Here is a 21,721-nt window from a genome sequence, read left to right as displayed (position 1 = left end):
ACGAGCTGAGCTGAGCTGAGCTTTACAGTTCTCATTTCTTTGTAAAGGATTTTTTATTTCCTTCACTATTTCAACAATTTTTCATCATAATTTTTATCACGAAGGAATTTTTTCATTCTATTCATTCTAAGATTCTCTATTTTTCCTTCACAATTCCTCTTAAAGAGAAACTATTGAAAACAGAATAGAAATAAAGAAAATAGAAACAAAGAAATAAAAAAACGAAATAAATAAAAAATAGTTAGAGATGATCTAACTATTATGGTTGAGGAAGTGTTGTTCCCATTTGATAGGATGACTACTAAATTAAGTGTTGCTCCCGCATCTGGCTCTATATTAAATTTTGAAATTATAAAATATAATAAAATAATTTAAATCATTATTTTTAATTTAAAATAAAAACAAGATGACTCATCTAACTAACCTCAACATACTATAACTATAGTTCACAAATTCCTCAAATTATAAATACATAGCTTAAAAAAATTTAGAGCTAAAAATCTAAAAAACAAATTCAATTTGGACCGGATTTAATCCTCGAAGACTTTTTTGTACTTGTCTGCGACCTCAGCTGAACCTTTCCAACCACCGCGTGCACGGTGAGCAACAATCAGACGCATGTGATTAATTTCATGTTTTGTTTAAGCTTCACTGGCCTAATAAGTGCAAGCCATTTTTACCTCGCGAGAATGTCGGAAGTAGAGTGCCACTGGGCACTAAAACAAAACAGAGGTGGTACCTAGGAGGCATAATATTTATAAAAGATTTAAGAATTGTAGAAAACTTACGCTGATTAGTTAGGGTTGGGATCGTAGTCACGATGCAATGAGCAATACTTAAAACTGTGAGTGTAATAATTATTTATATTTTGTTATTATATTAGGTAAATAGAGGTGTTTATAGGCATATTTTAACCACTTATATCATTATTATATTTGTGTCACTTATCGATACAGATATTTCTTTTAACACTAAGAGATATCCTAGAATATTTCAGAGGTATTACAGTCATTTCCCACCTATATTGCCCTATACAATCTAATCACCACACGTGTCCTAAGGGCCCACATCGAGCCCTTCGTTGGGGCTACTAGTAGTCTCCCCCGGCTATATCCTGGTAGGATTCTGGCTAACCTGTAGGCTTCTTTTCGGATGAGCCTCTTTACCGCCGAAGGTCCTTGTAATGCCTCTCTTCGGTCTTAGGGCTTCGCCGTACCCTTCTTCCTTCGGCCCTCATCGCGTCCCTTCGTCCTTCAGTCCTCGCCTTCGGGTTACATCCCTTGGGCTTCGCTACCGCCTCCGTCCTTCGGTCCTTATGTTTGGGCTTCGCTATTCTTTCTCGAGCATAACTCCTACAGAGCATAAAGAAAAACATATCTACCTTAAAGTTAGCCTCGCTACTTTGCCTTCAAGATTGACTGTTGTGGTCGAAGTCAACGAACGGAGGCCCATGCAGTACCATTCCTCCAACGGGGGCCCTTCATCGCACAAAGCAAAGATGTGTGCTCTTTTATGGGGAATTTGTCTTCATTCCTCTAGGGATTACATAAGGAGATCACCTCGTTAAAAACCTTGCACCTCAGAGTGGGGCTTCCCCTGCAAGGAAAAGAGTACAGCTCCGAGGATACTTACTTTTACATTCTTGCGAAAAAGTAAAGGTCCTAGCTAACCCTATCTATTTTAGCAGGTGTACGAAGATTGGTCCTTAGACCCTGTACTTGCGGAGTGAATATGCATTCCACATGTGCATCAACATTTCGCCAACTAAAGTGGCTAGGCGATACGAGCCTGATCTTCGGGGTTCTATCACGACAAACGGGCCGTCCTATATGCACTGAAGCTTCGCCACTGTTTCATGGTTTAGCTTGCGTCGAAATACTAGGTCTCCAGTCTGGTAGGGTATGCTGGCAACCTTCTTATCGACCCAACGTGTGGCCTCCTCTTGGTACTTCGCGAGGTTTGCGGTAGCCACCAGGCGAGTCTCCTCGATGAGATCCTTTAATAAAGCTTCATCCCCAGGGTTGGTCAACAAGACTCTCAAAGACTTAACATGAGCCTCCTCTAGGGTTATTGCCTCGTCCCCAAACAGTAATCGAAAAGGTGTGAAACCCGTGAGCCGAGTAAGCGTTGTTCAAAGTGACCATAGAACCTTTGGCAATTCCTCCCCCCATTTGCCTTAAGGTAGCCCTATCAGCCGCTTGGCTACCATTGTTCAGATGCCTCCGTTGGCCCTCTTGACTACTCTGTTGGACTATGGATGGTCAACCAACGTGAAGCACAACTTAGTTCCCAAGCTGTTATAGAAATCTCTGAACAGTGTGGAGTCAAATTGCGTCCAATTGTTAAGGGTCAATTCTTGAGGGACCCCAAACCGGCACACAATGTTCTATTAGAATAAGCGTTGAATATTCTTCGCTGTGATCTGGACAATTGGAACGGCTTCGAGCCACTTAGATAAATAATCCACCGCCAACACTGCGTAACACAGGTTCCTAGATGCTTGAGGAAAAGGACCCCCAGAGCCACTTAGAGAAATAATCCACCACCAACACTACGCAACACGGGTCCCTTAATGCTCAAGGAAAAGGACCGATGATATTGATTCCCCACGCGCTAGTGGCCACACTAGGGGAATGGGCTAGAGAGGATTTTGTCGAACGTGTGACTGTCTTCTCATCCACTGGCATCCCGAACACGAGCGAACCAGGGACTCTACATTCAATGCTACCATGGGCCAATAGAAGCCCTGCCGAAATGCCTTCGCCACAAGGGCCCTCGAGCTTGCGTAAGATCTGCACAATTCATGATATATTTCTCTGAGGATCTCCACGCCTTTGGCCTTCGGTACCCATCAGAGCAATGGTGCACAAACTCCCCCTTATACAATACTCTGTTGATGATTTCATAGTTTCGGGCTCGGTAGGAGATCTTCCTTACTATCACATCATCTTCATGTGGTGCTTGCCCTTGCAAGTATGCCAACAGCGGCTCCTGCCAATCTTGTTCTGCTACCACAACGATACCAGCCAATACTTCACCTTTTCCTACCATTGGGGTCTCGAGGACTTAATAGAAGACTGCAGATGGCAATGGGGTGCCTTGAGCATCCTCAACGAGGTCATCCTCCCCACCAACCGCTACTCATCCTTGATAGACTTTGGAGGCTTCATGTCGATGATGGCTTGTATCTTTTTTGGGTCTGCTTCGATGCCTCTGTGAGACACTAAGCATCCCAGCAGCTGGCTTGAACGGATGCCAAAAATGCACTTTTTGGATTCAGCTGCAGATCTGCCTTCCGAATATTGATAAATGTCTCCTATAAGTCGGCTCCATGGTCTCCTTCGCATCTGCTTCTGACCACGATGTCATTAACATATGCTACCACGTTGTGGTCTAGCTGAGTACAAAGTACTTTGCTAACTAGCCTTACAAAGGTGGCACCAGCATTGCGCAAGTCGAATGGCATTTGGACATAGCAATAGGTCCTCGAAGGCGTGATGAAGCTTGTCTTTCCCTCATCCTCTTTGGCCATCCAGACTTTGTGGTACCCGTAATAGGCATCAAGAAAGCTCATTAGCTCTGATCTGGTGGTGGCACCAACCAATTGGTCTATCCTGGCTAACAGGAAGTCATCCTTCGGGCACACCATGTTCAAATCGGTGAAGTCCATGCACATGCGCCACTTGTCGTTGTGCTTCTTCACCAGCATGGGGTTCATTAACCACTCTGGGTGCATGACCTGGCAAAATCACCCCCGCTTCATGAATTTTCTTGACCTCCTCCTTCGCAGCCTCCTGGTGATCAACAGACATCTTCTGAAGCCTCTGCTTCTTTGGTTTTACTTCTAGGATCACATTCAAGCGGTGCTCTATCAACTCTCTTGGCTCTCCTAGATGGTCCTAGGGTGACCAGGCGAATATGTCCTCGTTAGCCTGAAGGATGGCCAACAGGTTCATCTCTTGCTCGGGCGTGAATTATGCACCTATATGCATGCACTTGCCTTCGTCCTTGGGACGCAGTGGAATCCGGTTGATGTTGCCTTCGGGCTTGGCCCTCAGTAGCATGCTCTCCTTTTCTTTTGTGTCTGCTTTAGACAGCATGTGCACCTTCGCTGACCCAGAGCATAGCCATGCTATATCCCTTGAGCCATAACTTGATCCCCTTAGATGGATATGACACCCGCCAGGTCGGTAATCTTCATGCATAGATAACCATGATGTACTACTACGTCAAATTTTGACAATGTCCCTCGCTCAAAGATGGCATTGTACTGGTAAGGCACATCCACCATGTCAAATAGAACATCCTTCGTTCGCACACCTCTCCCCACACCGAAGGATATTGGGAGCAAAATCCTTCCAAGAGCTTCAATGGGCTTTCCCCATAAGCCTTGTAACGGGGTACCAACTGGCTGCAGGTAGCTCCTGGGAATTCCCATCGTATCAAAGGCTTCTGCAAATAGGAGATCGACAAAACTCCCTCCACCGATAAGTATCCTTTGTATCTCCAATCAAGATATGTCTGTAGAAATAACGAAGACATCCGTATGAGGGTAGCCGTGAACTCAGAGGTCTTCCTGAGAAAAAGTGATTGGTGGATGTGACCACCGAGACTTGACCATTGGGGAACTGGTTCTCACATGGTTGACTCTGCGTACATACTCCCTTCGCTGCCTTTTGGACTCGAAGTCATAGCTGGAACCCCCAAAGATGGCCAATATCACGCTCCTAGATCCTTTCACATTCTGGACAGGCCTTGTCCTCGATAGCCATCCTGGGTAGGGGTGGCGGCAACTTAGGCATCTGCGAGTGATGTGAAGAAGGGGCTCCGGTCCACGCTGTGGGGTAGTAGGACAGATGGTAGAACACAGGGGCTACTCCAAAGCCGAATCCACTTCGCACCTCCATGTGATGCACTGTTCAAGGATCATACGAGGACCCTGAGCCTGGGGGTCCAGAGGATTGCTTGTTTAACCCTTCATTTAGGGCCACTACATGAGGACACAACTTGGTTGTGTGACCAGCATCTTCGTCGTGTACCATGCAATATAATGGACGGGGTTGCCCAGAACCGCAGCCTCGACCCCTCATCGAGTCTCCGCCTATCTGCCTACTTTTATCCTGACTCTCCTTGTTGCTGAGCAGTCCTCGCTTGTGGCCCCTTGCTTGGTGGAAATGGTAGTGATGGGGCTTGTGCCTGTCTGCCAACTGGTGAGTCTCCCACGGACGCTCTTCCTTCTCCTTCCCACGAGATGCTTTTTCCTTACCAGTCCTGTAGCTCTGGGTCTCCGAGGATGACCTGTTGGTGTACCTCCAAAGCTCATCTTCTTTAGCCCTCGAGTACCCATCCATCTTGGTGAACAACTCGTCCATGTACTTGACTAGCTTGCACGCTAGGCGTGACGCCAGGGCCCCCGGATGGAGGCCTTTTGTGTGGCATCTATCACAGTGTCATCCCTAAGGCCCTTCACTTGGCACTTCACTTGCACAAAGCACCGGGTGAACTCCTTCAGGCTCTCGCCTTCCTTCTACTTCACTACAAACATATCTCCGACTGTGATCGGTGCCGCATAGTTGCCTTGGAAGTGTGAGAATAATGCCTCTCGGAGTTGTTCCCATGAGTATATCATCTTTGCGGGGAGGAAGGTATACCACAAGAGTGCAATTCCCTTAATGGCGAGGATGAAGGCCTTAGCCATAGTTGCCTTGTCCCCCCCCCCCTCCCGCGGACTCCACTCCAGTCATAAAACCCATCACAAACTCTTTCGAACTAGTCTCACCATTGTACAAGTGTAGCCGATGCATCTTGAACCCCGGCGGCCACGACGGAGGGACCTGAGTTCTTCGCGTAGCTTTTTGATGTGCTTGTTGGCCTCCTCCACTTGATGTATGTACTGCGTAGCGTTGCCTTCGTGAGCTCTTGCTCAGTGGTCCCTCGTGGAGTGTGGGGTGGCTGGGTGATTCTCCTGTGCATCCGGCGTGGCTGCCCGACCCTCCTGGGTGCCCGAAGCAATCGCCTCATATGCCCCCATTCCGCCTTCCACAGTATGTCAACCCCAGGTATCTCAACCCTAGGGGCCTCTCCCAAAGCCCCATCGCCATGGCTTCCCCTTGCTATAAGGGTGCCTTCAAACCCCCCTCGGCGTCCCCGGATCCTTGCGCTTTCCCTTTCTTAGTGTTCGATGGCATGAGATCACCACGTGGCCATGGGTTCGATCCCCACGGACGACGCTAAATATTGGGATCATGATCACAACATAATGAGCACTACTCAAAACTGTAAGTGTAATAATTATTCATGTCTTGTCATTACATCAAGTAAGTGGAGGTATTTATAAGCATACCTCAACCACTTCCATCATCATTACATTTGTGCCCATTATCCACAAGAATATATGTCCTAGAATATTCTTAGGGTATTACAATCATTTCCTACCTACGGTGCCCTATGAAATCTAATCTCGACAAGTGTCCTAGAGGGACCCACATCGAGCCCCCTTTTGGGGCTACTAACAGTCTCCCTCTAGCTATCTCCTAGTCGGGTTCTAACTAACTCGCTGGCTCCTTCTCGGATGAGCCTTCGTCGCACTCTTCATCCTTCGGGCCTCATCGCGTCCCTTCGTCATTCAGTCCTCGCCTCCGGGCTTCGTCTCTTGGACTTCGCTACCGCTTCTACCCATCGACCCCCACGTTCGAGCTTCGCCCCTTGGGCTTCATTGTACCTTCTCAAGTATAGCTCCTGCAGAGCATAAAGGAAAACATCTCCGCCTTGATGTTAGGCTTGCTACTTTGCCTTTGAGATTTACCGTTGTGGCCAAAGTTAACGAATAAAGGCCCACGTGGTACCATTCTCCCAGTAGGTAGATATACTTGCGTGTCTATTTAATACTAAGATCGAAAATGATTGATCCAATTATATAAGGGTTTCCGTTAGCTGTTGTTGAATTCTCAAGCTCTCCTTTTCTATACTCCATATATTAAGAATGTAAGATGTATTTCATTTTAAAAAGTCATCAAAATTAAACGTAGACAGTTAATTTCTCCTGTTGCTATTATGCGACAAAGAAAAGCTAAAAAATTGTCTTTTAAAGCCCAGTTTAAAGTTGAAAAAACAAATTGAGTTATATCAATAAAAATTTGGTCAGTAATTCACAGCAGCACGAGGAAATTTACTCACATACTAAAGTAAGAGCAAAATAGTTTTTTATAACGTTTAATGGAGGTCTACAACCTACCTAACAGAGGCTATGATATAAAAAAAGAAAACTCGATATTCGATTGCATAGAAAGATAGTGAATCGTAAAACCGGTAACAAATAGTTCATTTTGCCTTTGCATTAATTGGTGCAGTCGGCCGACAACGCAGCGGGAGGGAGGAGCTGTATGGATAAGTCCGGCATAAATATACGCTCCTGTTGCGGGCCTATGGCGTCACGAGTGAATGTGAATCCAACCTCATCATGATTCATGCAGAAACCGATTGATTTACTAGGCAAACAAAAGGCACACTACTTGTTGCGGCGCCCTGGATGGCACGACTCTCCCTCCAGGCGTGAAGAGGACGGCCGTACCCGCTTCCCTCCTGCTGATCATGACAAAGAGAGCTGCACCCTGGTGGTCCAATTGCCTTTTCTCCTGCAGCTTCTTTTTTTTATAGCTTTTTTTATTTTTATATTTTTTAATATAAAAATTTATTTAAATGTATCTCGAATGAAAAGATTTAAAAAATAGACGCCTACCACACCTCACATAACGATTAGGCCTTACCGCCTCCTGAGAGAGCGATAAGCAGTCGGTCCGTAGCTTACCGCCCTCTCACAGCACGGTAGGCCGTAAGGTAAGCTCCCGTGCATGAACAGTACCTGCAGTGAACAGTATTCCGAAAGCTCCGTGCATGAACAGTATTCCGAAAGCTAATGAGTGGAACATGCATTTGTAATTGCCAGAAGCCACAATTACTCCATAAACCTTGTACACACGTCATAGCTGCTTGTGCGGAGCACAATATGCTTACCAGGCAATATGTTTCAAAGTACTTCATGAAGGATCAAATACTGAACACTTGGAATCATGAGCTGTATGGTTACGGCATTGTTGACACTTTTACAAGTAATCTAGGGTCTTCAAGAATCTATGTGCCTGATTTGGAAAAGATGAACGCACCTGGCCGCAGACAAACTTGGCGGATTAGCAACGATATGGATGAATCCGAGGCGGGTCCTAGGGTCAAGCGATGTAGTCAGTGCAATGAAACAAGTCACACGTACAAGTATTGTCCTAAAAATGCACCTGTTGTCTAGGTGAGTACTATGACGCGTTGTAGTGTGATTGTATTTAGTGTAGCTTGCTGTCTTAATTGTACTTCGATTGCTAGCATTTGAACCTTTATTTGTAAGTACATGTCGCAATATGCTCATGTTGCATATGGTTGTATATTCAATTTGCATTCAATGTATATTGTTCCTGTCTACATCTCGAAATGCATTAATATACATGTCTTTCAAATACAGATATGACGGAACCTACGACCCCCGAGCTTCTAGACCCTGCAGTGGACAAGAGGCACCGTAGCTTCTTGTCCACTGAGCACCAGACGGAGTTAGGAGTGTTCCGACCACAAGGCCCTGGAAAGCTGCTTACGATCGACGATCGGTGGAAAAACAGGTACTTCGATACTTTCATACGAAATTGCCATATCATTGATGTAATTCCATATTATTGATGTACTTCGTTACTTTTAGGTTGGCAGCGACGGAACTCCTACCGTTTTGCCGTTTGGTTGAGGCCCGATCGACGGAGAACCCCGAGGCAGCGGCGCGTTGTTTCTACTTTGACCGGTCGCTGATAGCAGCACTGGTCGACCGATGGAGGCCGGAGACACATACGTTCCATCTCCCGTGCGGCGAGATGACCCCGACCTTGCAGGACATAGCCTACCTCTTAGGCCTACCTTGCGCGGGAGCTGCGGTTGGGGTCATCGATATGGATGCTAACTGGATCAACGTCATGCATCAGCGCTTTGGCCCGGTTGAGCGGAAGGCGGACGCACCCCCATACGTGCCTGAGTTCTTGTCCGATGCACGAGGGCCAACAAAGAAGTGAATCCTACAGTTTCAGGTTCGGTACAATACAACCTCTTATTTACAATTCGAGTATCTAGTTATGATCATTATTGACACCTGCCATATTTGCAGCCGGCGTACATACACCCCCAGGCCAACGCATACTCGGTCTCCAGGCATTTGGAGGCCTATCTACTTTGGCTGTTTGGGTGGGTTATGTTCACCAGCAGCCAAGGCCACCTGGTTGCGAGGACGCTTGTGCCGTACGCCAGGTTGATAGCGGATGCTGATGGCGAAGAGGTACCGCAGTTTAGTTGGGCATCTGCTGTCCTTGCTGCAACGTATCGAGCGCTCTGCGACGCGTGCACAAAGAAGGAGCCACTAGCCACTTTTGTCGGGTGTCCACTTCTTCTGCAGCTGTGGTCCTACGAGCGGTTCGCCATAGGCAGGCCAGTGGTGGACCGCTCTCCGTACCCAGAGGAATGGTACGACGAGCCGAAGGAGGACGCACCTACCATGGCCTCGATGTGGTGTCATCGTCGGGTACGTACTTTTTGTTCACACTTTCATTGGCACGCTTGTTATTTCTAATGATTTCTAACGATATTTCTCACACATCTACACTAGGCGCATGAGCAGCCTCACAGCGCTTACGAGCATTTTCGGTCCCAGTTCGACAGGCTACGACTAGACAACGTGGTATGGCAGCTGTACAACATCTTGGCCGTCCAAGGCCGTGCAGGTTTGGGTTTGTCACCGTTGTGTACCCGCGACGAGGATTACTGGCTTACGAAGGCACCGCTTGTCTTCAACATCTACGTCGATGAGTACTCACCGCACCGCGTCGTGCGGCAGTTTGGCCGTCACCATGCATTCCCTCTCGTCCACATTCGTACTGTCCCCGTGCACGTCCATAGGTATATATGCATAATTAAAATTTTCGTAACATTCGTCTTACTGTGAATTATATTTAACATGGTACACATGCAAAGGCTAGCTGGCTGCCAACCTCTGGGCAGATCACTTGGCCCTATATGTGGCAGCATGGGCCCAAGCGCTACAGGATGTCGTGGAGGAGGTGCGTCCCATTCTTCAAGATGGAATCCAATGCTCCTGCCACCCTATGAGCCCTTGAACTCACTCATTTCTTCAAGAGCGAATCCAATGCTCCTGCCTCCCCCAACCATAAATAGCCGAACCTCCATACGTTGATGCACCACTCATTTCTCAGATCTCTCATGTGCAATGTCTTCCTCAGCTCCACCAAGCCCACCAAAGAAACACTGGGGGATTTTCATCCCTCAAGGTATCGAACCACCGATGTGCTTCTGTGGTGACCTTTGTAGGCTCTGTGAGTCACAGGACATCTCATACACCTATGGGCTGCGCTTCTTCATGTGTGCCAACTACGATTATGACAAGCCTCAACATGGAGCATATGAGTATCCACTGGTATAGCAACAGATATCAGCCACATCTCTGCCGATTTCGCACCCTATTTTACTAACCGCTCATCTTGTTCTATTTGTTCAGTCCCCTTCACCGCTCTGTTATTTTATTCAATGGCTCGACAATAAGCAAAATGAGGAACAGAAGCAGTGGGTTGACATGAACATGAGGTGGAGAAGGGAAGCTTACGCACGTCGGGAGTATGAGCAACAGCAAGAGGAACTTCGCCTAAAGCAGGAGGAAGAAGAGCGTATGAGGAAGGAGGTGCACGACCATACCGTGACTCAGGCTCGGGAGGCTGAGAGGGCAAGGAGGCGGGAGAGAGCCCGCCGTGTTAAGGCGGCAGGTCCCGATGCCCTCCGAAAGGGAAAATATTCTAGATGCATTCAGTAGAGAGTATCTAATGTAACCCGACATACTTCCACTCCCTAAGGCATGTTATAATTAGGAGCGGCGTACTAATAAATAGGTCTTAGTGCGAACCGTATATGCCACCTTCTTTTCCTCGTCGTGTCGTCGTGCTTACAGTCTTATGTAATATTTTCATCATATATTTAATATTATGTTTGTCGCTGTTCGCACCTCATACCCGCGTAATATACTGTGAGTGCTTCACATATACAATTTGTTTACAATTACTGATTTATTATTCTCCGACTATTACGTAACCTACTCTAAATTATCGCTTCCTCAGTATACCGTTTTCACTCCTCTTCAATATTTTTAATTCCAAATTTTCTAAATGCCCTATTTTAAATTTTGATAAAATACACAAAATTTTGCAACTTTCGGAAAAAAATACCATTACCGCCCCCTCAGAGGGTGGCTAGGCGGCTAACCGCCCTCCCAGGCCCTACCCGCCCCCTGAGAGGGCGGTTAGCCCCCTTTAGCCCTCCGAGAGGGCGGTTAGGCCACCCGCCTTGAGAGCTGCAGGCGTCTAGTTTTGTAATTTTTTCACGAGGAATCTATTTATTTAAATTTTTAATCAAAATATATAAAAAAAAAACTCGTGGTTCATTGGCGGGATTTGTGGGTTTATTTGCAAACTTAAAATCCATTTTTCTCTCAAACAATTAGTCCATTTTTGAATCCGTTTAAACCACCGTGTAGTTTAGACTTAATGCAACAAAATGAGATCCAACATAAATAATTTATTCATATTTTTAAAAATTTTAAAAAAATCAACATTTTTAATACATTGCTTCAACATTTTCAGACAAAATGTGGAACTAGCGCTTAAAAATTGTTGCACTAGATTTTAAAAGATGTTGAATTTACTATTTCAAAATGTTCAGTGCATAAAAAACACAAAATTAAAATCAGTAAAATAATGAATTACTAATAAAATTTAGAAGAAAAAATAAACAAAAAACGAAAAAAAACTTACCTGAGCGAGTGGACTGTGGCCCTATGGGCCTTATGGGCCACGCTACCTCGAAGCTATGGTATAGGATCGAGCTTTTTTATTTTTATATTTTTTTCATTAAAAATTTAAATAAATAAATTTCTCGTAGAAAAAATTACAAAACTAAACGCCTGCCGCCCTCCAAGACGGTAAACCCTAACCGCCCCTTTAGAGTAAGCTACAGTACATGAACACGGTGAACAGTATTCTAAAGTTTTAATTTTACTCCTATCTTCTCTATTCATAATAGTGATGTTTTGTTGCTTCAAAAATCCTAAAACTTTTTGTAAGTGTTACATAATCTATGTGCAACCCATTTTAATTTAATTCATCCAAAAATAATGTGTATAATTTAAACTAAAATTCTCCAAAAAAGGCTACTTTTATAACTTCTAGCAATTGTTAGGGCCTCAAATAAATTTCTAAAAAACTTGTAAAATTCACTAATATTCTTCTTATGTGATGTGATAATTTCTAAAATTATTTTTAGCACTATTTTTATATATGTTTAATTCAAATTAAGTTAAAAGAAGAATATCACATGAAATTATAAAAATAGATATAAATGGTGCATTACAAAGGAATCCACTTTTTTACCATATAATCTAGGGCTTAAAATAATTTTAGAAATTATCACATCACATAAAAATAATATTAGTAAATTTTACCGGATTTTTAGAAATTTATTTGAGGCCCTAACAATTGCTAGAAGTTATAAAAGTAGCCTTTTTTGGAGAATTTTAGTTTAAATTATATACAGTATTTTTGGGTGAATTTAATTAAAATGGGTTGCACATGGATTATGTAACACGTACAAAAAGTTTTAGAATTTTTGGAGTAACAAAACATCACTATTTTAAATAGAGAATATATGAGGAAAATTAAACTTTAGAATACTGTTTACCATGGTAATGTACTTACCTCCCTTCAGAGGTTGTAAGTCTACCCACCTTTGATAGGGCAGTAAGAATTTATGGGACTGCTTACCGTTTTTTTAGAGGGCGGTTAGGCCCTTATCGTCTCCTAAGAGGGCGGTAGACGTCTAGTTTTTAATTTTTTTACGAGAAATCTATTTATTTAAATTTTTAATCCAAAAAATATAAAATAAAAAAAACTCGTATAGGATCAATCGTGCCGACAAGAAAACAAAAGGCGGCCGCCGCGTCTGTTCCTTCCGCCAATGGATCCATGCATCGTGCACTCCTTTCACGTGCGCAATTGTGTTCCCATTCCATCTTTTTCTCTTTTTGACATCTGCCAAAAGCTAGCCCCGACATCGGTCTTATAATTACCACGTTGTTTGCATACTGTGGTCCTGAATTAATCACGTGATAGATGATCCTCCGAGCTTAGGGCAAATACTATGCATGTACTAGTAATTAGTAGTATGTGCTAGGGCAGCTGTCCCAAATGAAAAGAATGATGGAGTATTACTTTATTCATCGTGAAAAATATTTTTATATGTTCACGTGAACTGCACAACTAGTGGTATATATCAACAAGTTTTGGTAATTAATTGTCTAGCCGTTCATAGGGTTCAAAAATTCATTGAAAACCACCCAAAATATCATGAATATCGGTCAATTTGGTCCGTACCATATTTAAAAATCGATCGGTTTTTAAATTTGAATTCAACAAAATTAAATAAATAAATAAATAATCATATTTTTTTAAATACTAGAGACAATTTAAGATCTTTTGTGATCTTTTTTTCAAAAATAATATCGTTTGCATCATATTTTATGAAGAGGAAGTTTAAAAAAAGAAAAATATTGAAATGGACCGTATGAACAGGATGATTTAGTCCATCACGTTAAGAAAAAGCTTAACATACAAACACATATTTTTTTAAGACATATCTTTCTTTATAATTGATTTTACTTCATTTAGAGTTTTATTAATTTCTCCTGATTTTTACAAAGTTCACAAGCATAAAGTGAACATATTAAAAAACAGCACTGTAATAATTTTTTCATATCTACCATTATTTTTTCTACATAAATAATAGTATAAGTAAACTAATAAAAGTGGTTTCACTTGTTATAAAGGTGTGATGGGTTAGTTATAAATTAATCTAGTCGCAACACATTACACAATCATGCATATTAAAATAACTATTTTATGAGTTTATATATTTTTAAAATACAAAGGATCATGTAAGAAGAATAACAAAATTGGTTTCATGATTTAACTAGGTTTAGCAAATACATTTTCTCACAGAAAATATTTAATATTTTTATGAGTATAAATACTTTTATCATGTAGATAATGTTATAACGAAACCAACAAAATTTGTTTTACTTGATTTGAAGCTCAGATGAATTAGTTATTAATTTTACAAGGTTGAACTATTTTTTTAGATTTTTTTTAAGAACTTCACTGCAATTCGGGAAATTCGCTAGTTAAATTGGTAAAATCAAACAATTTTCAACAAATTCATTCAAAATGTGTTCAATGTGAAAAATGCAGTCAGTTTTTGGTGTAATGCAGTTTGTTTTCGGTCTAAATCAAGCGGTTACCAAATGTGGATTCGGCCGATTTTTTCTCTTAGAACAAATTCTTACCGAATTTTAAGTGGCTTTCGTGATATTCGCGAATTTCAAAAATTTGCTAGGATCTGATTTTCAAATGTCAAACAAATTGGTGAACTCTGACCGTTCACATGGGAATAACGCTTGAAGCACCTCTTTCCAGGTGCACAGTTACATATAGCTTGAGTGGTGTATTGGCATTAGAGTGAATAAAGTTTTTACCAATAATCTATTTATACTAATTACTAGTTATTGGGTCCGCTTATGTGCGGATATCAGCCATGAGTTGTAGGAGGTGGCTGACGTGTATGACGCGTAGTGCGCTGGGCACGTGGACGCGCGAGTCTGAGGCGAAACACGGGAGCGGGATTTCTGGGAGCGAAACACATACGAGCGGAGTAGTAGAGATTAAGTGACATAAGGTTGGTAATTTCTGCGAAGTTTAGGTGTAGTCTATAGGACTGGAGACTGGACGTCTTGCCTGGTGCCAGAATCACTTACGTATTTTTTAAGTAGTAAAGATATAAATTTGTATATATATTATTAGATATATAATAAAATGGTATTAGTATTATTTCGGCTTAAGTTTCGCTCTTATCCCTTTCCTTAATTAGCACGTTATCAACCAGTTATACATCATAGTTGATCGAGGTTGCAAGGTCATAGTTTTAATAAATTGACCCCAGCAGGTTTCTTTGCTGATTAATCGACATCGGTTGGTCGTAATAAACCGGCACTAATTTTTATGTGTCAGTTGTTTATTGTGATCCGATCAGAGGCACGAGTGGGATGAGCGTCGGAAACAGCGGAACAAGAAGGGATCCATATGCTCTGTGAAAAACGAAAATCCGCAGGTGGTGGAGTGGCAAACAAACGGTCAGAGATGCACGGCACGGCACGTGACGGATATAATAGGGCAGAGTGGCAGACGAGTCCTTGAGAGGCGGCTCTGGGTCGGTCAAACAGGCCCGACATGTGGGCCCAGTTGTGCAGGGGAGAAGCCGGGACCGGGTCGATAGCTGCGCAGTGGCCGACGCTTCGGTGCATTTGGGAGCTCGAATGTCTTTTTGTTTGGTAAATACGAATAATTTTTTTAAAAAATATGATTATTTATATTTACTGTTTTATTTTGATCTGATAGATATAAATATATAGTTTTATTTTAACTTGAAAGTGATGATTCAAACTTCACTACGCAACCAATCGTGAGAGATACAACATCTACATCTGTTCATGTAAGTGAGTCTACTTATTAGTATTATAAAATTATTTTATACGAGTAATCAATCACAATATTAACTTTTATATTCACTCATGTGACATCAAATTTAATCAACCAAATAAAAACTTAGTTTCATCTATTAAAATAGATATAACTAATCAAATACTTTTTAATAAATATAATTTTACTTAGCATACTTATATGATATAACTCGAAAGATCTCAGTACGAAGAACAAACACACCTTAGTGCCTGCAAAACAATACTGTTAATTTAGTATTCTTTTCCCCTCTGAATGTTTTCCTCCAGCAAGGATTGGCATATTTTTCCAATTCGCAATTAAGAATTTGTGCTTTCACCTTTTCCCCCTCACTCTCTTTCACATATGATCCTAAAAGCCTTTCCAGAACGAAGGGAATTTTCACACGAATTCTGCTGCCCTGCGCTGCAATTAAACATCCTCTGGATCTGAAAATTAGAATTGTTCCGCAGCGAACATGCGGCTTACTACGTTGAACCGGTTGGTTGGGATATATATATGCTCATCCATACATAACCATTCATGATCAAATAGCTATTCATCTGATCAAAAATACATTATGATTTTTGTTTTTATGGTTTTTAACATGTAAATTTGATTATTGTTTTTTATTAAAATATATCTATAATATCTAATAAAAATATAATATCATGAAAATATTTTTTAAATAAATTTGCACATATAATTTTTATATTTTCAAACTAAATATTTTAAAAAACTATAAATAAAATTTTAAAAGTTTGATCGAATCTTCAAGTATATTCCGCATGTTCTCAAGCCTTCTTAATTGAGCAGCGCATGAACTTCAACCTTGGAACGGAATCTTTCACGTTGAAGAAACGATCGAAGAGACCACGGAAGGGATCAATTAAAAGTCAAACCTCCATGCATGGTCAGCCGTACCTTACCTTCCACAACCCAACACCGACCTCAGACCAAAGTAGGCCCCACCCCACCCCATTTTACCTCCCTCCACACAAAGTATAATTAATTACTGATTAACCGGTAGGAGAATCCATAGAACCGTGTAATTAAGTCACTACGTCCCCTAATTCAATCTCGTGTATCCGAGTGGGATTCCATTAAAAAATAATTTAAATAGATGCAAACAAGAGCCTTAATTACCCAAGGGTTTACGGATGCATATCCACTTTTGAAAATGTCAAGGTCAAAATATGATCTACCAGGAGGACAGTGAAAACAGGGGTAACTTACGGGATCGAGTTCATGGATTTCCCACATTAATTAATTAATTGCTCCATCGATTAACGCACGCCACCGCAACAACCCACCTCCATTCGTTGACCCCACGTAAAAACTCAACACGCCCCGCCACGGGTTGACTTTTTCGCATCCCCTTCCCTTCCTCCCGCCCTCCAATCCAACACCTATAAAAACGCGCGCCCTTGCTTCCCCTTCCATTCGTTCAAATCCCAACAAACAGCTAGCTCCATCTTCTTCTCCGCGCCCCTCATCGATCTACGATCTCTCCCGTCGCGAGCTAGCTATTAACCGATTCCTCGACCACCGTACCTCATTCCGATCACACGTAGACTAACCGCAAGATGGAGCTCTCCCTGTCGTCGTCTTCGTCGGCGGCGGTCGAGGTGCCGCACTACTTCCTGTGCCCGATCTCGCTGGAGGTCATGCGCGACCCGGTCACGCTCGCCACCGGCATCACCTACGACCGCGCCAGCATCGAGCGCTGGCTCTTCTCCGACGGCCACGCTACCTGCCCCGTCACGCGAAGCGCGCTCGCGCCCCACGAGCGGGAGGCCACGCCCAACCACACGCTCCGCCGTCTCATCCAGGCCTGGTGCGCCGCGCACCAGGTCGAGCGATTCCCGACCCCGCGCCCGCCCCTCGACTCCTGCCGCGTCGCCGCGCTCCTCGACGAGGGCCGGCACGGCGGGAAGGGGAATGAGGTAGCCGCGCTAAGGGAGATCAAGGCCATCGTCGCCGAGAGCGACCGCAACAGGCGCTGCGTCAAGGCCACCCCCGGCGCCGTCGAGTTCCTCGTCTCTGTCGTCACTAAGCACTCTTCCACCAGCCGCTCCACGTCTAAATCATCAAAGCATGCCGACCAAGATGCCGACGAGTTCTTGGAGGAGCCGGATTCTCCGACGTCTACGAGCTCGCAGGAGGAGGACGCGCTCAGCGTTCTCTACTCGCTCAAGCCGTCGGAGAAGAGCCTGGCTCAGATCCTAGAAAAGGACGGCGACTTCTTGGACACCTTGGCGTCCGTCCTGCGCCGCCCGAGCTACCGGTCGCGCACGTACGGCATCCTTCTGCTGAAGGCGCTGACAGCGGTCATGGAGCCAGCGCGGCTGACGACGGTGAGCGCCAAGCTGGTGCAGGAGGTGGTACGGGTGGTCGTGGACCGGGTGTCCTCCAAGGCCGTGAGGGCGGCGCTTCACGTGCTCTGCCGCCTGTGCCCGTGGGGCCGGAACCGCGTGAAGGCCGTCGAGGCCGGCGCGGTGGCCGCGCTGGTCGAGCTGCTCCTCGACGAGGGCGGCCGGCGCGTGACAGAGCTGGCAGTGATTGTGGTCGACCACCTCTGCGGCTGCGCGGAGGGGCGGTCTGAGCTAGTCGCGCACCCGGCGGGGCTGGCCGTCGTGTCTAAGAAAGCGATGCGGGTGTCCCTGGCCGCCACCGAGAGCGCCGTGCGCGCGCTCCACGCCGTGGCGAGGCACTCACCGACGCCGGCTGTGCTGCAGGAGATGCTTGCCGTCGGGGTGGTGGCCAAGCTGTTGCTGGTGCTGCAGGTGGATGCCGGCGAGAGGGCCAGGGTCAGGGCAAAGGAGATGCTTAAGGCGCACACTAGGGTTTGGAAGGACTCGCCATGCTTGCCAGCACACTTGAAGGCATCATACCCTTGTTGATACACCATGTCATGTGCATTACATTGATAATTTGTACATGAAAGGAGCATACGTTTTGATTCTCCTTTTTAGTTTTTCACTAAAACGTTTTGGTTAGTAGATGTACAAATTCTTTATTTGTTTCAACAAAAAATAATGTATTTTTCTTATGTTATTGATATATAGTCTCCAATTTAATGGGCGAAATGTATCTATTGATGGATGTAGATCATTAGATAATGTACATTTGGAATAAATCAAGCTATGCATTCTCAATTCAAGTATTTCATTTCATGTGATAATTCTGATACTTGTGCTAGTTTGCAACAGGGGCACATTGTCAATGAACAGTAGAATAATACTGTCCTGTTTTCATCTGGTTTTGGTATTCAATGTCATGGATGCATGTCACCAAATCATTATATGCTAGGATAGCTAGGCAGCTGTAAAATGTGATTTAATTGTGATATCGTAGTTTGTGTTTGATTGTGCTAAGAATTATCTTAATTGTAATCTTTATTCTAGTCCATTACAGTTACGCTGTTATGTATGTTCGATTTTTCTTGAAAACACAAACGATACGACATTACTGTAAGTCACTAGCGGGATCATGAATAACAGCCAAAATCATGGAGCAATAACTATAGAAAGATGAGTATCAAGTAAAACTTTTGTTACGCTCATGTTAGTTACTTGATCAGGGTGACTTTAACATTTGCTCAAATTGTATTTGAATTATAATAGAGAATTAATTATATTTCTTTCTGCAGGATACATGTGTATAAACATTAGTTCCTGAATTGAGAAAATTCTGAAGAAACAATATTATGTGGAAACGGCTTGACTAAAATATTTTCAAGATTATAGTAGTTTAGTTTGGTTAATTAGGACATGAAAAAATTTAGGGCCGCATTTTGGAACACAACAACTTTACAAGAATATTACAGTACATTTCGCAAGAACCTTACAAAATTCCGGTGTCCCTGTGCCATTGCTAAGTTTGTACCTTTGGAAAATGCTATCGTGTGTGATGGTGACATGTGGGTCTTCCCACGTGCTAGTGAGACACACGACATTTTTACAAATAACAAATTTTGGAGCCGTAATTACCCAGATTATCCTTTTGTAAATATATTTGTTTTAAGATCATGACGACTTTTCTTTTTCCATATTATGGCCCTGCAATTCTGTTCCCTTCATTCAGCATATGCAAACATAGCTAAACTGAACTGTGTAAGCATTCGGTGGCTGCATATTACTTTCCATTGAGTCGAAGAATACTAAATTCGAACTTAATACAGTTTGGCCCGCTGTTACTTTTGCTTCATGGCTGCAACATACATACCGCCTGAATGACTTAGCATATACACCTTTCACTTAGTTTCTTTCTCAACCATTGTCTCTTACTCGCTTCTAGATGACCTAAAGCAGCCGCCACACAAAAATCTGACTAGATATAGCATGCATAGATCATTTTATCTTTTGAGGAGAAAAATGCAGCGATCAGGTACCAAATCAAATAAAAAAAATGAATGCTAGTCACACGCTTGGGCTCTTGGCTCAATTGGATTAGCCGCACATGACCTTTTCCTCGTATTTGGAGTGGAAACAGCGCAGCTGAATGCCTGAATCCATCAGCTGATCTCTTTCTCTATTATCCTAGACAAAAGAATAGACACGAAAGTCCTCTAAGTAGGCAGTAGAAATTGCTTAATTTGTTGGGTTTGATCGTTTAAAAGAAACGATTGTTTGATGTCATGTGAAATGCTTAACGCGGGAACTAATGTTCCCCGACGGTTTCTTACAGCTGAACCACCAGTTGAGCAAGGCGTTAGTTTCTGCAAGTTCAGGATTATTACGCACAAGCTATGAAGAAATAGTCTTTGACATTTGATTCTTCAAAACGAGGACTAGTTAAAACCATAAATGCAAGATTGGATCAAGCAGTGAATAGGTAGGAACAATAGTCAAATGTTTATCCTACATACAACGCACAGTTAGTTATTTTGGCCAAGATAGCTACAGAGAAGACAATTCAGTAAAAATAGAATCTTCTGCTGTCTACTGCCCATGCTTAGTTTGACTCGCCGTTCAACCTGGATGTTCTTAACCTGCATGGGCTCTGAAAACTGCTCAAATTCATTGTAGCAGCAGCTAGTTGCAGCTTTAATTTACTACTTGTTTGCTTGTTGCATTGCAGAGTGCAGACACGCTTCCTCTCTGCAGCCACATGATCCGGATCAAATAGGTCAAAGCAAATCAAAGTTTCGATACGAAATAATTGTCAGTAGATTATACCCACATGCATGCATGGGCGAGGGAGGTTGCCAAGTTGTGGCTAGATAGCCCATGTTTGAAACTTGATTTGCACATACATACCAGATGCATGCATCTATGTATCGTCTATTAAAATAATCAGCAATCGTAAGTGGGTTCTACTTCTAAGTATATGAGGTGACCGAGCAATCCTGTTCTATAGCTTAATCTGCACAACAAGAGATACGGTCAAATCCAAGTCCAACCAAGAACAGAAATAGCATAAGAAAAGTGAGACTATTATAGTGTTTTTCTAGCCACTGAATCGTTGCTTCATTAATTCCTCAGTTTTCTTCAGGCCCCAGTTGCATATTTTCTTTAGATAAAGGAACCGGTTCTCACCTTTTGCATCCTCCGATGCATACAGGCTACATTCATTATTACATCATCTATTAATCATATCAAAAACAAGGTTTAAATAAAAACCATCAACCAAATAGTCTATGATTATACGACCATCCATTATTGACGAAGATTTGTATAGCCATCACCTCCAAATAATGGCATGCCTATAGAATATCTTCTTTTTGTGTTTCCTTTTATAACAGCAGCCAGAATCATAATCAATAGGTTCCTCTGAAAATTGCCTACATAAAATTTGTAGAATATTTTTTTATTAAAAACATATTATCACAGAAGAGGCATATAGACAAAAAATGGTAGCCGCTTCAAATAGAGCTTAGGAATTAGAAGTAGCTCTCCTTGTCTTTAGCCAATTTCCTATTATATGACGTATACCGTTAGATTTCTTGATTCCTAAGATAATAGTGATTATGTGCCAAATGTACCTTGCAAAATGACATTAAAAAATGTTATATATTTTCATTGTGGTTGCAA

General features: G+C 43.0%; 1 protein-coding gene across 1 annotated transcript; it reads left to right on the top strand.

Annotated features, from left to right (window-relative positions):
- The first annotated feature begins 17,112 nt into the window (after window positions 1-17,112).
- On the top strand, window positions 17,113-18,844 carry LOC133917532 (E3 ubiquitin-protein ligase PUB23-like). The gene has a single exon (XM_062361415.1). The coding sequence runs from the start codon at window positions 17,273-17,275 to the stop codon at window positions 18,587-18,589; it is 1,317 nt and encodes a 438-aa protein (XP_062217399.1). The 5' UTR covers window positions 17,113-17,272; the 3' UTR covers window positions 18,590-18,844.
- The last annotated feature ends 2,877 nt before the right edge of the window (window positions 18,845-21,721 follow it).

The sequence above is a fragment of the Phragmites australis genome, chromosome 5 (genome assembly GCF_958298935.1).
Source record: "Phragmites australis chromosome 5, lpPhrAust1.1, whole genome shotgun sequence".
NCBI lineage: Eukaryota > Viridiplantae > Streptophyta > Magnoliopsida > Poales > Poaceae > Phragmites > Phragmites australis.
Note: the sequence above shows the minus strand (reverse complement) of the source record. Positions and strands in the feature narration are given on the sequence as shown.

Coding starts and splice junctions, on each gene's coding strand:
- LOC133917532 (XM_062361415.1), top strand. CDS start 17,273: ATGGAGCTCTCCCTGTCGTCGTCTTCGTCGGCGGCGGTCGAGGTGCCG.